This window comes from Heptranchias perlo, chromosome 24 (genome assembly GCF_035084215.1).
Source record: "Heptranchias perlo isolate sHepPer1 chromosome 24, sHepPer1.hap1, whole genome shotgun sequence".
Taxonomy (NCBI): Eukaryota; Metazoa; Chordata; class Chondrichthyes; order Hexanchiformes; family Hexanchidae; genus Heptranchias; species Heptranchias perlo.
Window position 1 is genome coordinate 43,336,011 of NC_090348.1, and position 16,331 is coordinate 43,352,341.

General features: G+C 44.9%; 1 protein-coding gene across 2 annotated transcripts in view; it reads left to right on the forward strand.

Annotated features, from left to right (window-relative positions):
• Positions 1 to 16,331, forward strand: part of lrguk (leucine-rich repeats and guanylate kinase domain containing) — a 109,132-nt gene that overhangs the window by 22,666 nt on the left and 70,135 nt on the right. For both annotated transcript variants that reach the window (XM_068005176.1, XM_068005177.1), the window contains exons 10-11: positions 6,331 to 6,437; positions 13,635 to 13,754. In XM_068005176.1, the coding sequence (XP_067861277.1) occupies positions 6,331 to 6,437; positions 13,635 to 13,754 (227 nt within the window). The remainder of the gene's footprint in view (positions 1 to 6,330; positions 6,438 to 13,634; positions 13,755 to 16,331) is intronic.

Consider the following 16,331-nt stretch of genomic DNA (forward strand, 5'->3'; position numbering starts at 1 on the left):
TAAAAAACCTCTTGTTAGCAAAGCTAAGCCACAAATCCTGTCACCTCACCACCCCCCACCCACCCCATACAAGCTTTTAGTTGAACTTATAGTGTGATCAGTAACTGAATGTTGTGATGAAACCACAGGTTGAATTTATCTATCAGCAGATATCTTTAATTCTCTGAGGTCAGTGCAGGAGATAACAATGAAGTCCTGACTCCTTATGGCTACTGTTTGAGCCGCTATCTTGATCATCTTGTGTTTTGAGGCTTTCAAAAATTATTACCTCAGGCCAAACAGCACCAGCAAAGAACTATTGGTATTCTATAGGAGGTGATTGATGGGCACTTCATCACATTTTTCAGCATCTCATGAGGGTATTCTCAATTAAGTCTGTTTATCTTCATTCTGTGTGTGGCCCTTAATAAACTTAATAGAGTTCAGTACACTAAGTACTGTACTTAATTTCATTTAATTTAATTGGGTTTCTGCCTTATTCCTATCTTCAGTGTAGTGTGCAAATTCTTGCAGGATGCTTTGATTCACTGCTTCTAGTCTTCAGCTTTTGACTGTGTTTCAGTAAAACTGTCTGATTCAGCAGCAACTGAACAAGACCGTTTTATTAGAAGGACTAGAGGCAGAGTCGAAACACCCTGAAAGAATTTCCACACGGAACTGAAGACAGCAGTATTGTAAATCCAATTAATCATATATATGTATGTCAAAAACGAATTTAGTGCACCAAGAATTGCACATGATTAATTAGGTTTCTGCCTTATTCCTGTCTTCAGTACTCTTTGAAATTCTTCCAAGACATTTCGACTCGCTGCCTCAAGTCTTCCTAATAAAACTATCCAGTTCAAATTGCTGGGGAACTAGACAGTTTTATTGAAACCAGACGCCAGCAGTTGAGGGAGACTTGAGGCTGTGAATCAAAATGCTCTGGAAAATCTTCCACATACTACTGAAGACTGAGCTACTATATACCCTGTATATGTAGCAGTGGTCACTATTGCCAAATCACTACGTGATCGTTTTTGTCTTCCATTGTTCTACATGTAGAATTTTGGGTGATTGGCGGACAGCATTTCAATCGAGCTTTTCTGATGGCAGTGAAGTTTGAAGGTTTACAAGTGCTATCCAAATACTGTGTTTCAATTACAGCTTTTTAAAATAATATCTGTTGGGTTTATAGTGGTGGTTTGTGGCTCTGTCGAGCTTATGGTAGAATGTTCTTCATCAAACTGTTGGTTATGCGCCAGTTACGTGACCTGAACAAAAGTTGCAGTTTATTTTATGTATTGGATATCCTACAGAAACAACAAAGATAAAATTGTTTACTGGTGGAGTTTAATTAAAATTTTTATACAACTTCTCTTTTCAAGCTTCAACCTGAAACTGACAATACAGGGCCGCCACAACTGCACAGTTTCTCGCAAAATGCTCTCGCAATGTATGTCACGTGGGAGTCTATAAATAGACTTGTGCTAAATATCTAATTTAAAAACAGTTGCGAGCGAAATAAATTCAAATGTTCAAATAGATTGTCCCTACTTCTGGAACTGATGAGCTATGCAATCAGGTTATTTTTTTGTAAAGCACCAAACTCCAAAGTCTATCAAGCATTCTATCACTTACAATTTCAAAAATATATACTATGGTCTCCAAAATGAATATCACATTAAGATCATAAGAACAATATTAAGTTTTACTATTAAATCTAACAAAGTGAGTGTTGACACCACTGTATCAGCCAAAGAGTTCGATGCAGGGTGGGACGTATAGCAAGCAGTCTATTTACTCAGCAAACAGCGTCTATTTAAACAGTCCCTACAAACTACAGCAAACAGAACTCATGACTGAAACTGCAGCAGAGCTTCCCAATAAAAGCAGGATTATTTCTCCAGCAAATTGCAATGAGTGGAGGATTGTTACATAATACAAATTATGTGCTGTCTCCAGGCGTGATTGACAGGGGGAAATTATAGAATCATCTCCACTCTGGTTGGGACTTGTAGTGATACTATATGCAGCCATAAATCTAATTACTTACCTCCTTTATTTACCTATACCAACATGGCTTTTAACACAACGGTGGTTCATAGAAATTTGCTGCTCCACAGTGACACTCAGTAGCCAGATTCTGTAACTGCGTGCAGACTTGACCTTTTTTTTAAACTATTAACTCTCACCGTGGGCTCGATATTAGGAGAGAGGCGGGTTGGCAGCGGGGGGGGTGGGGGGGGTCGACTGGGTGCGTGGGTAACGCACCCAGTGAATTCGGGGTGCTCCGCACGCGATCGCAGCCTAATTGAAGCCACTTACCTTGGCTTCCGAACTAGAAAGCTGCGCAGCGGGCGGACTATGCACCCGCATCACAGGCTGTCAACTGGAGGAGCCCTATTTAAAGGGGCAGTCCTCCACTGACTGATGCTGCAGAAAGGAGCCAAAATTACAGCATGGAGCAGCCCAGGGGGAAGGCTGCTCCCAGGTTTAATGTGCCTCACTCCAGGTCCTACTGGATGGGGTAAGGATGAGGGGGAGGACAGAGATCTTCTCCCTGGCAGACGGGAGGAAGTGGCCTGCCTCTGCCACCACAAAGGTCTGGCTCGAGATGGCAGAGGAGGTCACCAGCATCACCAACATATCACGCACCTGCATACAGTGCAGGAGGCGTTTCAATGACCTAAGTAGGTCAGCTGAAGTGAGTACACTTACTCGTTCCCCTACACTCCATCTGCCACATCACCTTCCCCACCCCACATCTCCTTCTGCACTGCCAACACTACTCTATCACATCACTCCTCACACCCACTCAAAGCTCATCCTCATCTTACCTGCACTTACTCACCTCGCCAGTACTCATCCCGCCACTACCACTCAACCCAATCCTCATACAATGTCATGGCTCTGTTCATACTCACCCTCTCATGCATCTCTTTCATGGTCAGCCTCACCCAACCTGCCACTACCTGTGCTGCAGCCACAGAGCATGCATCACGTATGTGCAGTAGGAAGTGTAAGGCAAACGTGTCGTGAGCATGAAGGGGATGCACAAGGGTGTTTGAGGGTTTGTCATGGTTTTTACTTATATTTGATTTCTGATCAACTCACATTACATATTATATTGTCACCACTACTGCCACGTCTTGGCTATTTTTGACTGACTTGTGCGATAATGCCCTTTCCTGAGGATCACTATGAAGACCCACACCTGATGCCACCCATTGTGTCACTGCAGAGTGGGTGCAGGTGTATTTGCAGGGCTCTTTTGTGCAGACGACTGAGAGACGCCAGCGATGTCCCCGGTGGCACCCTGGAAGGATCCGGAGGAGAAGTTGTTGAGGGCAGTGGTGACTTTGACAGTGACAGGTCAGATGATGATGCTCGGGCCAGCCGGGAGCAGCTCGGCATGAAGGAGGCTGCAGATGTCCACGACTACATGTCGAGTGACTCTAAGCCTCCGTGTGCACTGCTGCTCAGAGAGGTCCAGGAAGCTGAGCCTCGGTTTGTAGACCCTGTGGCGAGGGTAGTGCCTTCTGCGACGCATCTCTCTCTGCGGTTGCCCTCCCTCTTGCTGTGCAGGTGGATGTGTCACAGTACTGTGTTGTGGAGCTCCATGTGTCAGAGGTGGACAGCGTGGCCAGCGAGGCTGGTGATGCTGTTTGTCCTCCGAGGAGGTCATGTGACTGCAGCTATGGCGGCCCCCATCCCGAAGATGTACGTTTGAGGGGGGTCAGAAAAGTAGGTAAATGTGTCTGCACAGCGTGGTTGAGGTTGCAAGTTGGTGAATTTTAATGTTAAGAGGAGGGTGATGGAGGCCAAACTTTGTCCAAAGTGACAGAGTGGCCTCCTGCAATGGGTAAGGGTCTCCCCGCCCCCCCACCACCCCACCTGTCAAATGGACCTTTGCAGCTCCCACAGGCTGGTGGCTGCCACACATCCATTTCAACTGGGAGTGTTTCCCCCGGTACAGGAAACACTCTCAGTTTGGATGAAAATCCCACCCCTCCTAAAATATCCTACAAATCAGGTCTGCTAATGACCTGAAGTATCAAAATAATTGCCTTAAGTGGGATCCCGCCGGCTTTAATTGCCGGCGGGAGTCCCGCATGTGGGGGCTGCGCACGCATCTAAGCACGTCACTGGGGAACCCGGAAGTGGGCGGGTTGGAGCCGGGCTCCGGACCTGCCCCCGGAATCCCCAATTTTTGGAACCCCCCGCCACAAACACATCCGCTCGGACATCCGAAAATCAAGCTCCGTATATCAGCTGTTTTTTTAGCAGCTAATGTTATGTGACATTTAATATTGAAAACCCTTATCATCGCACCATTTACAGGTGTAATTGATACTGCAGGTTGACATTAAAAATGTTATAATTGCATTTTCCCATTGAGATAATATGATCGGACTTATCAACACATTTTGAAATGGAATGTTGCGACCCATTCCGCAATTTATTTTTTCTCTGCCTGCACTTCTCGTCAGCTTTTGCCATTATGAATTTCAATGTCTACACTGATAATGGAAACTTCTTATGTAAACTTGTCACACTAATTACACACTCCCACCAGTGGAGGTGATGCAGCAGTCATGGTAATGCATGCTATTCTTAGTTCCTTTACAGGACGGCGTTGTTATCTCTTATAAACAATACAAAAACTCCTGTTATTCTTGGTTTCTCCAGAGATGCCGTCGTAACATCTCTCCTCTTGCAACCAACTAAAAGTCGTACCGTTTCCTCCAACTAATCGTGAGCAAGGCCACGGGTGATTCAGTAGTTTTGGTTACATAGTTGGATATGCGGTCTACTCCGTGTTCAATGTGGTTTTTGGCGCTAAAAAGAGCATTGAATTATGCAATTATTTGAATTAAGCAACGCAAATAACACAGCAAAGTGGGAACCTAGTGCTTAAAAAAAATGAATTATCAGATAGTTCAAATTAAGCAATAAGGTAAGGAAAAAGACTAATCGACTCATCAAGCCCATTGTTTTCCCATAGAATCTGTATAGGTTGTTCTGCTGATCTGAGGAGAACTCCTGTATGAAACATCACCACTGGTAGACATTGGAATCGATTTTGACCCTATCTGCCCAGTGGAAACCGGGTGGGTGGGCAGTTAAAAATGAGCAGGCTACTTACCCGCTCAGATCCCAACCGTTTCCAATATTAACCTGCAGGGCTTTGCAGGCAGATGAGGCGCCCGCCTAAAGCAGATGGGAGCCTCATAAACGCCTGCAAGGTCAGAGTCCTATTATGTCCGTTGCATGGCAAGAGTGGCAAGAGTAGCAGGAGTAGGAGAGACCTCTGTTTTCCCACAAGGAAAGCCGAGGCCTCCCCGGACTCCGTCTCTCCTCCCCCCAACTGCTCCCCACACTAGCATGAGACCCCCCCGCCACCCCCCCCCCCCAAAAGTCCCTCTCCAGAACTTACCTGGAAGATGCCCGCTCTTTGCCTTCTGGCAGCTGCTCTGTGCCCTCTCGGGCAGGAATTGGAGCTGCTAAAATCGCCATGGCCTCCTGCTGCCTCTGCCGGGTGGGAAATCAACTTGTCAGAGTGGCTTCCTGCCGGCAACCTGCTCAGAGTTTAAATCTGTCTCATTGTAATTTTATACATGAGGATTACAGTGGTAATATTCAATGGACTTACTGTGTGGGAATACTGCATGTTTTTTTATTTGTTCTCGGTATATGGGTGATGCTAGCAAGGCCGCATTTATTGTCTGTCCCTAGTTGTCCTTGGAATGTAGTGGTGGGCCTTCTCCTTGAACCGCTGCGATCCTTGTGATGTTGCTCCCACAATGGCGTTAGGTGGGGAATCCCAGGATTTTGGCCAAGCGATGATGAAGGAACGGTGATATATGTCCAATGATGTGTCTGACTTGGAGGGGAACATGGAGGAGATGCTGTTCCCATGACATTGCTACCCTTCATCTTGGCGGTAGAAGCCACAGGAGGGAGCTTAGACACCTTTAAGCACATAGCAAAATACTTTTGGATCCGTGTACATGCTGGCAGCAAGGTATACCTCACCCATCACCAATGTATATTGGGAAATTTTGTCCATGATTTTGAGATATGTTCTAGCAGCAGGTGAAGTTCCTCATCACCAGCATTAATTTGGAAAATCTAGGCCCGGATCTTAAGGTACACATTTTTATTCTGTTTTCTTAATGGTTTTTACATCACACCTAATTTACATGGGCTGAACAGCCCTGCCGTACTGGGCTAGAATTGTACTAATGGCTTATCAATAAGCTAAGAAGAATAATGCTCACTCTCTTGGTGACATAATAATATAATGGTTCATGAAAAATATATTTACATTAACTTTTTCTCCCCCAGGTTATGGCAATCAATACATACAACCCTCCTGCTGAAGTGGTAGCTGCCCATGATCACATGACCCATATTATGTATAGTTTTCTGCAGCTCCAGAAGATTCATGACAGGTATTCAAAATGTCCTTGGCTGAAAATGTGTTCTTTGCCTGTGGAGGGCGCTTAAACATTGCAAAATCTTAAACCTATGAACTGAAACTTGCAATAGCTCCAATTCAAACTTTTAATCCATTTGATCATTGAAAGATCTCTTCCACTTTCAGCTGGTCCACCATTTTGTTTTTGTAAAGCATTTAGAATTATTAATTTTTGGTAAATTGTTCTCCATGAATGTCGTAAGGTAGGGTTAGATTATTTTGGAAGATTCCAAGCCTGTTTTGCCTGATGCAGCAATGTTAAAGGCCTTGTGTGCGTACTGACAACGAATGCTGATCATAAAATTTTCATTGCTTTCTCGGAGGGTCTCTGCACAAAAATTATTTTCCACCATTATACACTCCATTTAAACTGTAGTTGGCATCTGTTCAAAGTTGTGTATTTTAGCTTATTGAAGAATCATTTAAGAAACAGATACTGCTATGGGGGGACTTTGGGTAGATTAATTTATATGGGCCATGGACCTTTCTCATCTGTATCTATCTTGTGACTAGCATATCATTAAAATGGATTAAAACAAATAGTAACTGGTGCCATTAAACTCTTCTGGCCATATAAAAAAGAAAGAAAAACTTGCATTTATATAGCGCTGTTCACAAACTCAGGGCGCCCCAAAGCGCTTTACAGCCAATTAAGTCCTTTTTGAAGTGTAGTCACTGTTTAAATATGGAGAAACGCAGCAGCCAATTTGCGCACAGCAAGGTTGCACAAACAGCAATGAGAAGTGACCCAGATAATTTTTTTTTAGTAATGTTGGTTGAGGGATAAATATTGGCCAGGACAGGTATTATCATTCATTATTACCTAATTAGAGTTACGACCCCAAATTTCCACAGGCCTTCCAGTGTGCTTCTGCCTTAAGTCCACTGGGAGTGCGGTGGGAGGCCTGGACTTCTTTACCAGTTTCCACAGATGTGGAGATGCCGGTGATGGACTGGGGTTAACAATTGTAAACAATTTTACAACACCAAGTTATAGTCCAACGATTTTATTTTTAATCCCACAAGCTTTCGGGGGCTTTCCCCTTCCTCAGGGGGCTTTCCCCTTCCTTTCCACACCGCCTGAGGAAGGGGAAAGCCCCCGAAAGCTTGTAGGATTAAAAATAAAATCGTTGGACTATAACTTGGTGTTGTAAAATTGTTTACAATAGTTTCCACAGAGCCTTGTTTGGGCCAGACCTCCTCCTGCCCAAAAGGAAGTCAACTGCATTGGGCCGGGGGAGGGGGATATGCCAGGCCAGGAGTTTCCTCAACCCCAAACCTGGCAGACGAGTAGCGGCTGGTATGCCAGCTAAAAAGAGGCACATCGGCCACTGAACGCCGCACTTGGGGCCCACCCGTGAGTCCAGTAGTGGGCTGGACCCCCAAAGAAAAGCAGCATTTTGGATTTCAGAATCCCCTAATAAAAGGGAGATATTGAGGCAACCAAGGGTTTTTGATGGGGGAGGTTTGGCCTGTGCTGCATCCTGAGGCTTCCCTGGACTGGCATGTGCCCAAGATGCACCCTTAGTGGGATGGGCACTTGCCAGGGTTATTTAAAGGAGGGAAAACCCTGCTGATCCCAGAAAATAAAGTGTGGTCAGTGACTGAGGTTCCCAACAGGCCGATCTCGACATTTATGCAGGGATCAAAGGCCCTTGGATTTTATATCCCTTTTTTAACAACTTTATTAAGCTTGTAATATTTTGGAAATAAATGGTTGTAATTATTTTTAAATTGATCTTTTTGGTGATTTTTTTTTCTTATTAATGTAAGAGATATCAGCGCTGGGGTATGGAATCGTTCCTCACTATTGTCACTCAGTGCAAGTACAGAGAACTCCCATATCAAGAACAGCTAGAACTCTGCATTTTCGATCTTTATTTTTTTTTCTGTCTGAAAAATTATTGTTTTTTTTCTTCATGCCATTCAGTTTTGTCTGATTTTCGCCCAATTTTTTTTTTGCATTATTTATTGTCTGATTTTTTTTTAAAAAACCTGGACCTGGAAATGCTGCTTCCAGCTTCTGGTTTAAAAACCCAAACTTTATCTTTGCAAATCACATGTTGTTGGATTTCCTAACACTATTGCTTTTCCTGTTTACCCAATTGTGTACACTGTTACATTTCCCAAGCTACCCCTGTGAAGGAAAATGGGCTGCGGAAGGCATCAAGATTTGAAATTCAATATTCTGAAAGCGTCGCAGCTTGAAGATGTCATTTAAGTCTGCAGCTCTGATGGTCTCTGTTACCCATGTTATTATTGCCTCCTTCCAGGGGAGATCTACAGATGACTGAGCTTGTGAATACACAGTGTATCTGGTGCCTACCAGAGAATGGCCTGAGGCTTGCTCTTTGTTTCGGAATGAGCACACAGGAAAACCTCAACCCACGTCACATGGGTAACTCCAGGAATGTAACCCGGATAGAGGGAGAGGTTTATTTAATATTTCACTGGGTTAATAAAAAAAAGTCTGTTCATTACAATAAAGCAATTAAACATTTTAAAGAGCTTGGATTAGATTTTCCACCCACCCCCCACCCCTTCCTTCGTCATTTTTCTTGGGCGAATCTAGAATGGATGCAGGCAGAAACCAGTTCAAAGTTGCTCTCCACCACATCCCTAGCTCCACCCTATTTCCTGGTGGATGTGGCCTAAAATGTGACCACCCATATGTGGGCGGGTGCATGCAAATTATATTTAAATGAGGGAAATAATATGGCCTCTGTCATTTGCACCCTTGGAGCAGGAGCCAGGAGGTCACGATTTTTTATTATATGGATAAAATTGACCAATATCTGTCTTTCTTTCAATATTTTGTGTTTGATTTGTTCCCCGGCACTTGTGTCATTATGACTGGACAAATGAATGGATGGGGTGCAACATTATGTAACACATCCTGCATGTCGCATGACTTGCTGCCTGAACTCTGCAGTTTTCTATACCAAGTCCTAGAGGCAAATCACTTGTCTTAATCATGATTGCAGTTAGCCAACAGCCTCTTTCCCCTCTTCATATTTTTGTGGCCAACCTCTTCCTTGATTCCAAGTATTCTTCTCTCTAGAGACCCTTGACTACCTATATGGGAGGTTTACTTATGGTGCTCTGCCTTTGACCCTTCACCCAAACCACCTTAACTGCTGTCTGTAACTATGGAAAGACAACAACAAATTTATTTTTTCCTAATTCAATCTAGTTGTCTTTGCAAAATGCTGTTTCTCCCAGCTGGACAAGATTATCGGTGCCTGAAATGCACAGTAAATGCATTTTTAGCCTCTGACTGATCTGTCAACTGTTATATATTGGCCAAGTGTTTTATGGCTACTAGTTCTAGATTTACACCCTTACTTGGTCTTCTACCATTCCTCGGGTGATGGCTACACATTCATGTGCTTTGTATAGGTTTACATAAACTTGAAGATAAACTAAGAGATTAACTGCAGTACACTGCGCTACCACTGCTGCTTATTCCAAGCTTTCTTCACTTGTATTATCTGCAAACTGATTTAAAATTGACTCGACGCAGATTTCCACTGAAATTTCAGCAAACTGAGGATTACCAAATTGGCTGCAGGTCATCAAAAGACCATCTCTGTAGCCAAGCTCCTGTTCAGCTCAGAGTCACAGCCATTTAGCAAATGAATGCTGAGCTTCACACCTCCACGCCAATCCCCGTGGCAAGTTAAACAAACATCGATTGATGGTTCATAATTAATTACACGCAGTGCTGATACATCAGCCTGGCTCTTGGCTTTAATGTCCAATCCCCACAGTGAAAGTGTTAAGGCTCATCCATTGACAAAATATTTCAGAACACAACAGGGAGTGTAATTGGCTCCCATTGTTAGCTGGTACTTTTGAGAAACTGGCATATTTCCTGACTGATTCGGGTGAGCGGGAAATTGGATGGCTACTGCTCCTGCCCAGCCAGATTGGCCGCATCTACCACAATGCCAACAGCCATACCAGCAGGCCCTGGCCCATGGATCTGGCTATGACCCTAGGGAACTGGCTGAACAGCATTCAAGTCAGCAGGGAACCAGTTGCTGAGCTGTTGCCATCTGCTGCAGGAAACCTGCAGTTGGCATTGCCATTGGTAAGCAAGGTTACCCACACACTCAACATTTTTGGCTCCATCTCTTTCCAGTCTAGCATTGACTCTTCTTTCAGTATCAGCCGATGTGCTGCCCACAGATGTATGAATGAATTGGCTGATGCATCGGTCTGCATTGCAAGTGATTTCATCGCCTTTCCTATTAACTAGCACCAGGAACGTGGTATGGTTGCCTAATATCACCGCACTGCAGCATTTGCCAAAGGAGCCCCTTGATGGTGGCCAGCAGGTTCCTGCTCCTCATCTGGCACCACTTCCTGCTCCTCCTCACTGTGCTCTGTGATTCACCTGCTGCTACCTCAAGCTCAGTAACTGCATCCTCTGAGATGTGTGTAACTGCGCTAGGCTTACATGGAATTTACAGCACAGAAACAGGCCATTCGGCCCAACTGGCCCATGCTAGTGTTTTTGCACTACTCGAGCCTCCTCCCACCCTACTTCATCTAACCCTATCAACATATCACATTCTATACTTTTCTCCCTCATGTGTTTATCTAGCTTCCCCTGAAATGTATCTATTCTGGTTGCCTCAGCTGCTCCTCGTGATAGCACGTTCCACTTTCTAACCACTCTTTGGGTATAGAAGTTTTTCCTGAATTCCCTATTGGATTTATTAGTGACTATTTTACATTTATGGCCCCTAGTTTTGGTCTCCCCCACAAGTGGAAACATCTTCTCCTTTCAAACTCTTTCATAATCTTAAAGGCTTGCACACGTTAGTGAGAGGGTTGCAGGGTGCTGGCCCACTGGTATTGTCGGCAGGCTACAGCTTCAGGTCTACAATGACAGAAGAGTGACTATGTGCTGTTCTCCAAGCGACATCTTCCAACAAAGCTTTATATTACAAGATGCTTGTGGCTGTAGCTCTAATTTTCCAAGCAGCCTTTAAATTACATAATTTCGATTTGGACTCCGAGATCACCATGAATATGTAATTGGAGCAGAGTCTGGGAAATCCTTGGAAATTGGCCTTGCTAGAAACCAGTCAGCATGATGCTCACAGCATAGATGTTTGACCTATTTATCTGGCCCCCAGAGCATATTTACTTTGAGATACTCAAGATATATCAGGCAATAAATGAATGTTCCTACACAAGGATCTGGATTGTGCTTGAGTATTCATGTAAAAACTTATTTATATCGATCAATCTTTTTTTCAAAATTTCACCTCTAGAATGTATTCTGTGCATTTCCCAGGCTAAGCACGATATTGAAGAGCTGAGTTTTGGTTCCTGGGATCTCTTTGGGCTCATCACTTTCCTTGTGCCCATTAGAAGCTGAGCTGAGAGTGCCAAAGCTCATCTCACTTGGGATCTTCATCACCATGTGCAAGAAAGGGAAATTTCATACCCTCAGTCTGGATTCACATTCCAGAAATGAAAGCTTAAGATTCACTTAATCACCCTATATTTTCCAGTGAAAATACAGTTAAAATGAGTTTGAAGTTGTCTGATAAATTCATCATTTTGAGCATAGGGAAGCCAAAATTCAGAGTACCGTAGAAACATGGAGAAATAGGACAACAAGGTGGTTACTTAAGTGAGGTGCAGGAGGGGAGTAGGGCATCTCACTGACCTTTCACCTCTGATATTTTAGTTTGAAACTAGTACAGACTGATGGGGAAGAAAGCTTACTAATGCGTACTTTTTCTCCATATCTCTCTTTGCAACAGTAAGGATCCTGCATGCAATGAACTTGACTGAACCTAGTTCCTTGTGAGCACAGATCTATAGATTAAAGTTGCTCTGTTGGGTATAATTAGGCACTAAAGTAAATTTTATATTGAGTTTAGTGTGCGTAGGTGCCATCAGCTCCTGATCTTTTGAGCTTTGTGTACCCAGCAACAAGGCTAGAGTAAATCCAATGAAGTGCAACAGAAGCTTGAGGAACAGCACCTCATCTTTTGATTAGGTACTTTACAACCTTCCGGACTCATCATTGATTTCAACAACTTCAGATCATAATCACCGCTCCCATTTTCTCGGACAGCAAGTGCTGGTAATGGTTCTGCTGTTGCCAGTTACACCTCCTTTGGACCCATCTTTTGTTTCTCACCTGTCCCAACACCACCCTCCTTTTGCTTTGCACCATCATTCCTTTTGTCATTTAGTCACTCCTGCCCTCCACCCTTTAACAGACCTTCCCTTTTGTTCTTTCACCACCACCACCCCCCCCCCACCCCTTTTTCCCTGGCTCTGTACTTGCTTATAAACTATTACATCTCGAACTTTTTCCAGTTCTGATGAAAGGTCATCAAACTGAAATGTTAACTGTTTCTCTCTCCACAGATGCTGCCTGACCTGCTACACGTTTCCAGCATTTTCTGTTTTTATGCCAAAGTAAATTTGCTTAATTCGTTAAAGCTAGCAACTAGGAAAACCTAAGTCTAAAACAAAAAGCAGGTTTTTGCAGCTGTTGGCCTTAATGAATCTAGTTTACTTTAGATTTGCTGCCAGCTAGGCAGGACGCACACAACTAAACTTAATATAAAAGCAGCTTAAATCGGCAGCCTCAGTCAGAGAGGCCACAATTTGATAAGCGGAAAAACACCCCCAATAAAATATGTGAATTGCAAAAAGAGAGTTGGGAAGCCCAGCACTCTGTACTCTGTAAAGAAAGAACTTGTACTTATTTAGCCTATTGCACAACCTCAGGTCATTCCAAAGCATTTTACAGCCAATAAAGTATTTTTGAAGTGTAGTCACTGTTGTAATGTAGGAAACGCAGCAGCCAATTTGTGCACAGCAAGATCCCACAAGCAACAATGTGATAATGACCAGATAATCTGTTATTAATGATGTTGGTTGAGGGATAAATATTGGCCATGACACTGGGGAGAACTCCCCTGCTCTTCTTCGAAACAATGCCATGGGATCTTTTACGTCCACCTGAGAGGGCTGATGCCAGACGGGGCCTCGGTTTAACGTCTCATCCGAAAGACAATTTGTACATTAAAATATTCCTAAATGTTTGATTCTCTAGCACTTGTGTTCAGCTCTGTGAAAACTGTACCTTTTATGCTACTTCACCTGTTTCAGACCTTCCTGTTTTTCTCTACAGCACCTTACCTAACTTCGATATTCCATACCCTATGCTGGTTCTGACAGGGCCCCAGGCCTGTGGAAAACGAGAGCTTGCTCACATGCTTTGCCAAGAATTCAGTGACTATTTTGGATACTGGTAAGTACAAACCAATGGTGATGGTCTTCCTTCTATTAGTGTTTCATGCAATATTTTCGTAAGTTACTTTCATAAAAGCAAACAAAAAAAATCTGTGGGGACAACAGCCTTCCATTTCAATGGGTGTTTTATACTGATCCAAGCAAAATCCTATTGGGTGGGATGGGGGGGATGGGATGGGGGTGGGGAGGGATGGGATGGGGGTGGGGAGGGATGGGATGGGGGTGGGGAGGGATGGGATGGGGGTGGGGAGGGATGGGATGGGGGTGGGGAGGGATGGGATGGGGGTGGGGAGGGATGGGATGGGGGTGGGGAGGGATGGGGGTGGGGAGGGATGGGGGTGGGGAGGGATGGGATGGGGGAGGGATGGGGGTGGGGAGGGATGGGATGGGGGAGGGATGGGATGGGATGGGGGTGGGGAGGGATGGGGGTGGGGAGGGATGGGATGGGGGTGGGGAGGGATGGGATGGGGGTGGGGAGGGATGGGATGGGGTGGGGAGGGATGGGATGGGGTGGGGAGGGATGGGGGGATGGGATGGGGTGGGGGGGGATGGGATGGGGTGGGGGGGGATGGGATGGGGTGGGGGGGGATGGGGTGGGGGGGGGATGGGGGGATGGGATGGCGTGGGGGGGGTGGGAGTGGGGGGGGTGGGAGTGGGGGGGGTGGGGGGTGGGAGTGGGGGGGATGGGATGGGTGGGGGGGGTGGGAGTGGGGGGGTGGGGGGATGGGATGGGTGGGGGGGGATGGGGGGATGGGATGGGTGGGGGGGGATGGGGGGATGGGGTGGGGGGGTGGGGGTGGGAGTGGGAGTGGGGGGATGGGAGTGGGGAGGGGGGAATGGGGGGAGGTGGGGGGGGTGGGGGAGGTGGGGGGATGGAGAGGTGGGGGGATGGGGAGGTGGGGGTGGGGGTGGGTTGGGGGATGGGGGGGTGGGGGGGGGTTAGAAGGTGTATGGCTCTGGATAATGGTGCTAATTAAGACTGAATAACATTTGAAAATGAAAAATGTAAGTGGTACTGTGGAGTGGAATTGCTTAAGTTTGTTCTCTTCTCCCCCCCCCCCCAGTTCTGCTAATTTCCAGTCTCCTCACAAGAAGCGACTCCTGGTCATACGCTTACAAAATAGGTTGAGATGATTGGATCCTTCCAGGATATCACTACTACTATCTTCCCACGACAACATCAAGCTGTCCCTTAAATAAGTCTAGAATGAAAGAACTTGAATTTATATAGCACCTTTCATGACCTTGGGATGTCCCAAAACACTTCATAGCTAATGACATACTTTCGAAGTGTAGTCATTGTCGTAATATAGGGAAACACAGCAGCCAATTGGTGCACAGCGAGATCCCAGAAACTGCAATGCGATAAATGACCAGATAATCTGATTTAGGATAAATGTTGGCCAGGGCACTGCTCTTCTTCAGGTAGTGCCATGGGATCTTTTATGTCCACCTGAGAGAGTAGCTGAGGCCTTGGTTTAATATCTCATCCAAAAGACAGCAGCTCTGACAGTGCAGCACTCCCTCATTATTGCACTGAAGTGTCAGCCTAGATTATGTGCTCAAGTCTCTGGAGTGGGACTTGAACCTTCAACCTCCTGACTCAGAGGCAAGAGTACCACCACTGAGCCAAGGCTGATATCCAAGTCATCTGTCAGTCTCAGCAATCCTTCCTTAGAACCCATTCCAGTTCTTGATCACCCTCTGTCAAACGTAATTCTTACTGCCTTTTGTCCTAAATTTGTCCTTCAAAACCCGGAACCTGTGTCCTCTTGTCCTCCTACCCCGGAGTATCTGGAAGCATTGTTCTGGCTTTACTTTCTGTCTCTCTAAGTTTTAATTATAATTATATTTTTTACATTTATAAGAGAGCCTCAGCTTGTTTAGCCTTTCCTGATAAGTATATCCTCTCAGTTCTGGTGTCATCCTGGTGAATCCTTTTTGCACCTTCTCCAATGCCTCTATATCCTTTTTATAATATGGAGACCAGAACTCTGCACAGTTCTACAAATGTGGTCTAGCCAAGGTTCTATATAGGTTTAACATGACTTCTCTACTTTTCAATTCTATCCCTCTAGAAATGAACCCTGAGCTTGGTTTCCCTTCTTTATGGCCTTATTAAACTGCATCGCTACTTTTAGTGATTTGTGTATCTGTAGCACGAGATCCCTTTGCTCCTCTACCCCACTTAAACTCTTATTATCCAAGCAATATATGGCCTCCTTATTCTCCTTACCAAAATGCACCACCTCACACTTATTTATATTGAAATTTATTTGCCAATTACACATTGCCCATTCTGCAAGTTTATTAATGTCATCTTGCATTTTAATGCATTCTTCCTTTGTATTAACTACACCCCCAATTTCATGTCATCCGAATTTTGAAATTGTACTTCCGATTCCAAGTCCAAATTGTTGATGTAAATTCTGAACAACAGTGGTCTCAGTACCGATCTCTGTGGAAAACCATTTCCCACCCTTTGCCAGTCTGAATAGCTACCCTTAACCCCAACTCTGTGTTCTGTTTGGTAGCCAGCTTTCTATCCATTCTATTACCTGTCCCCTGACTCCAG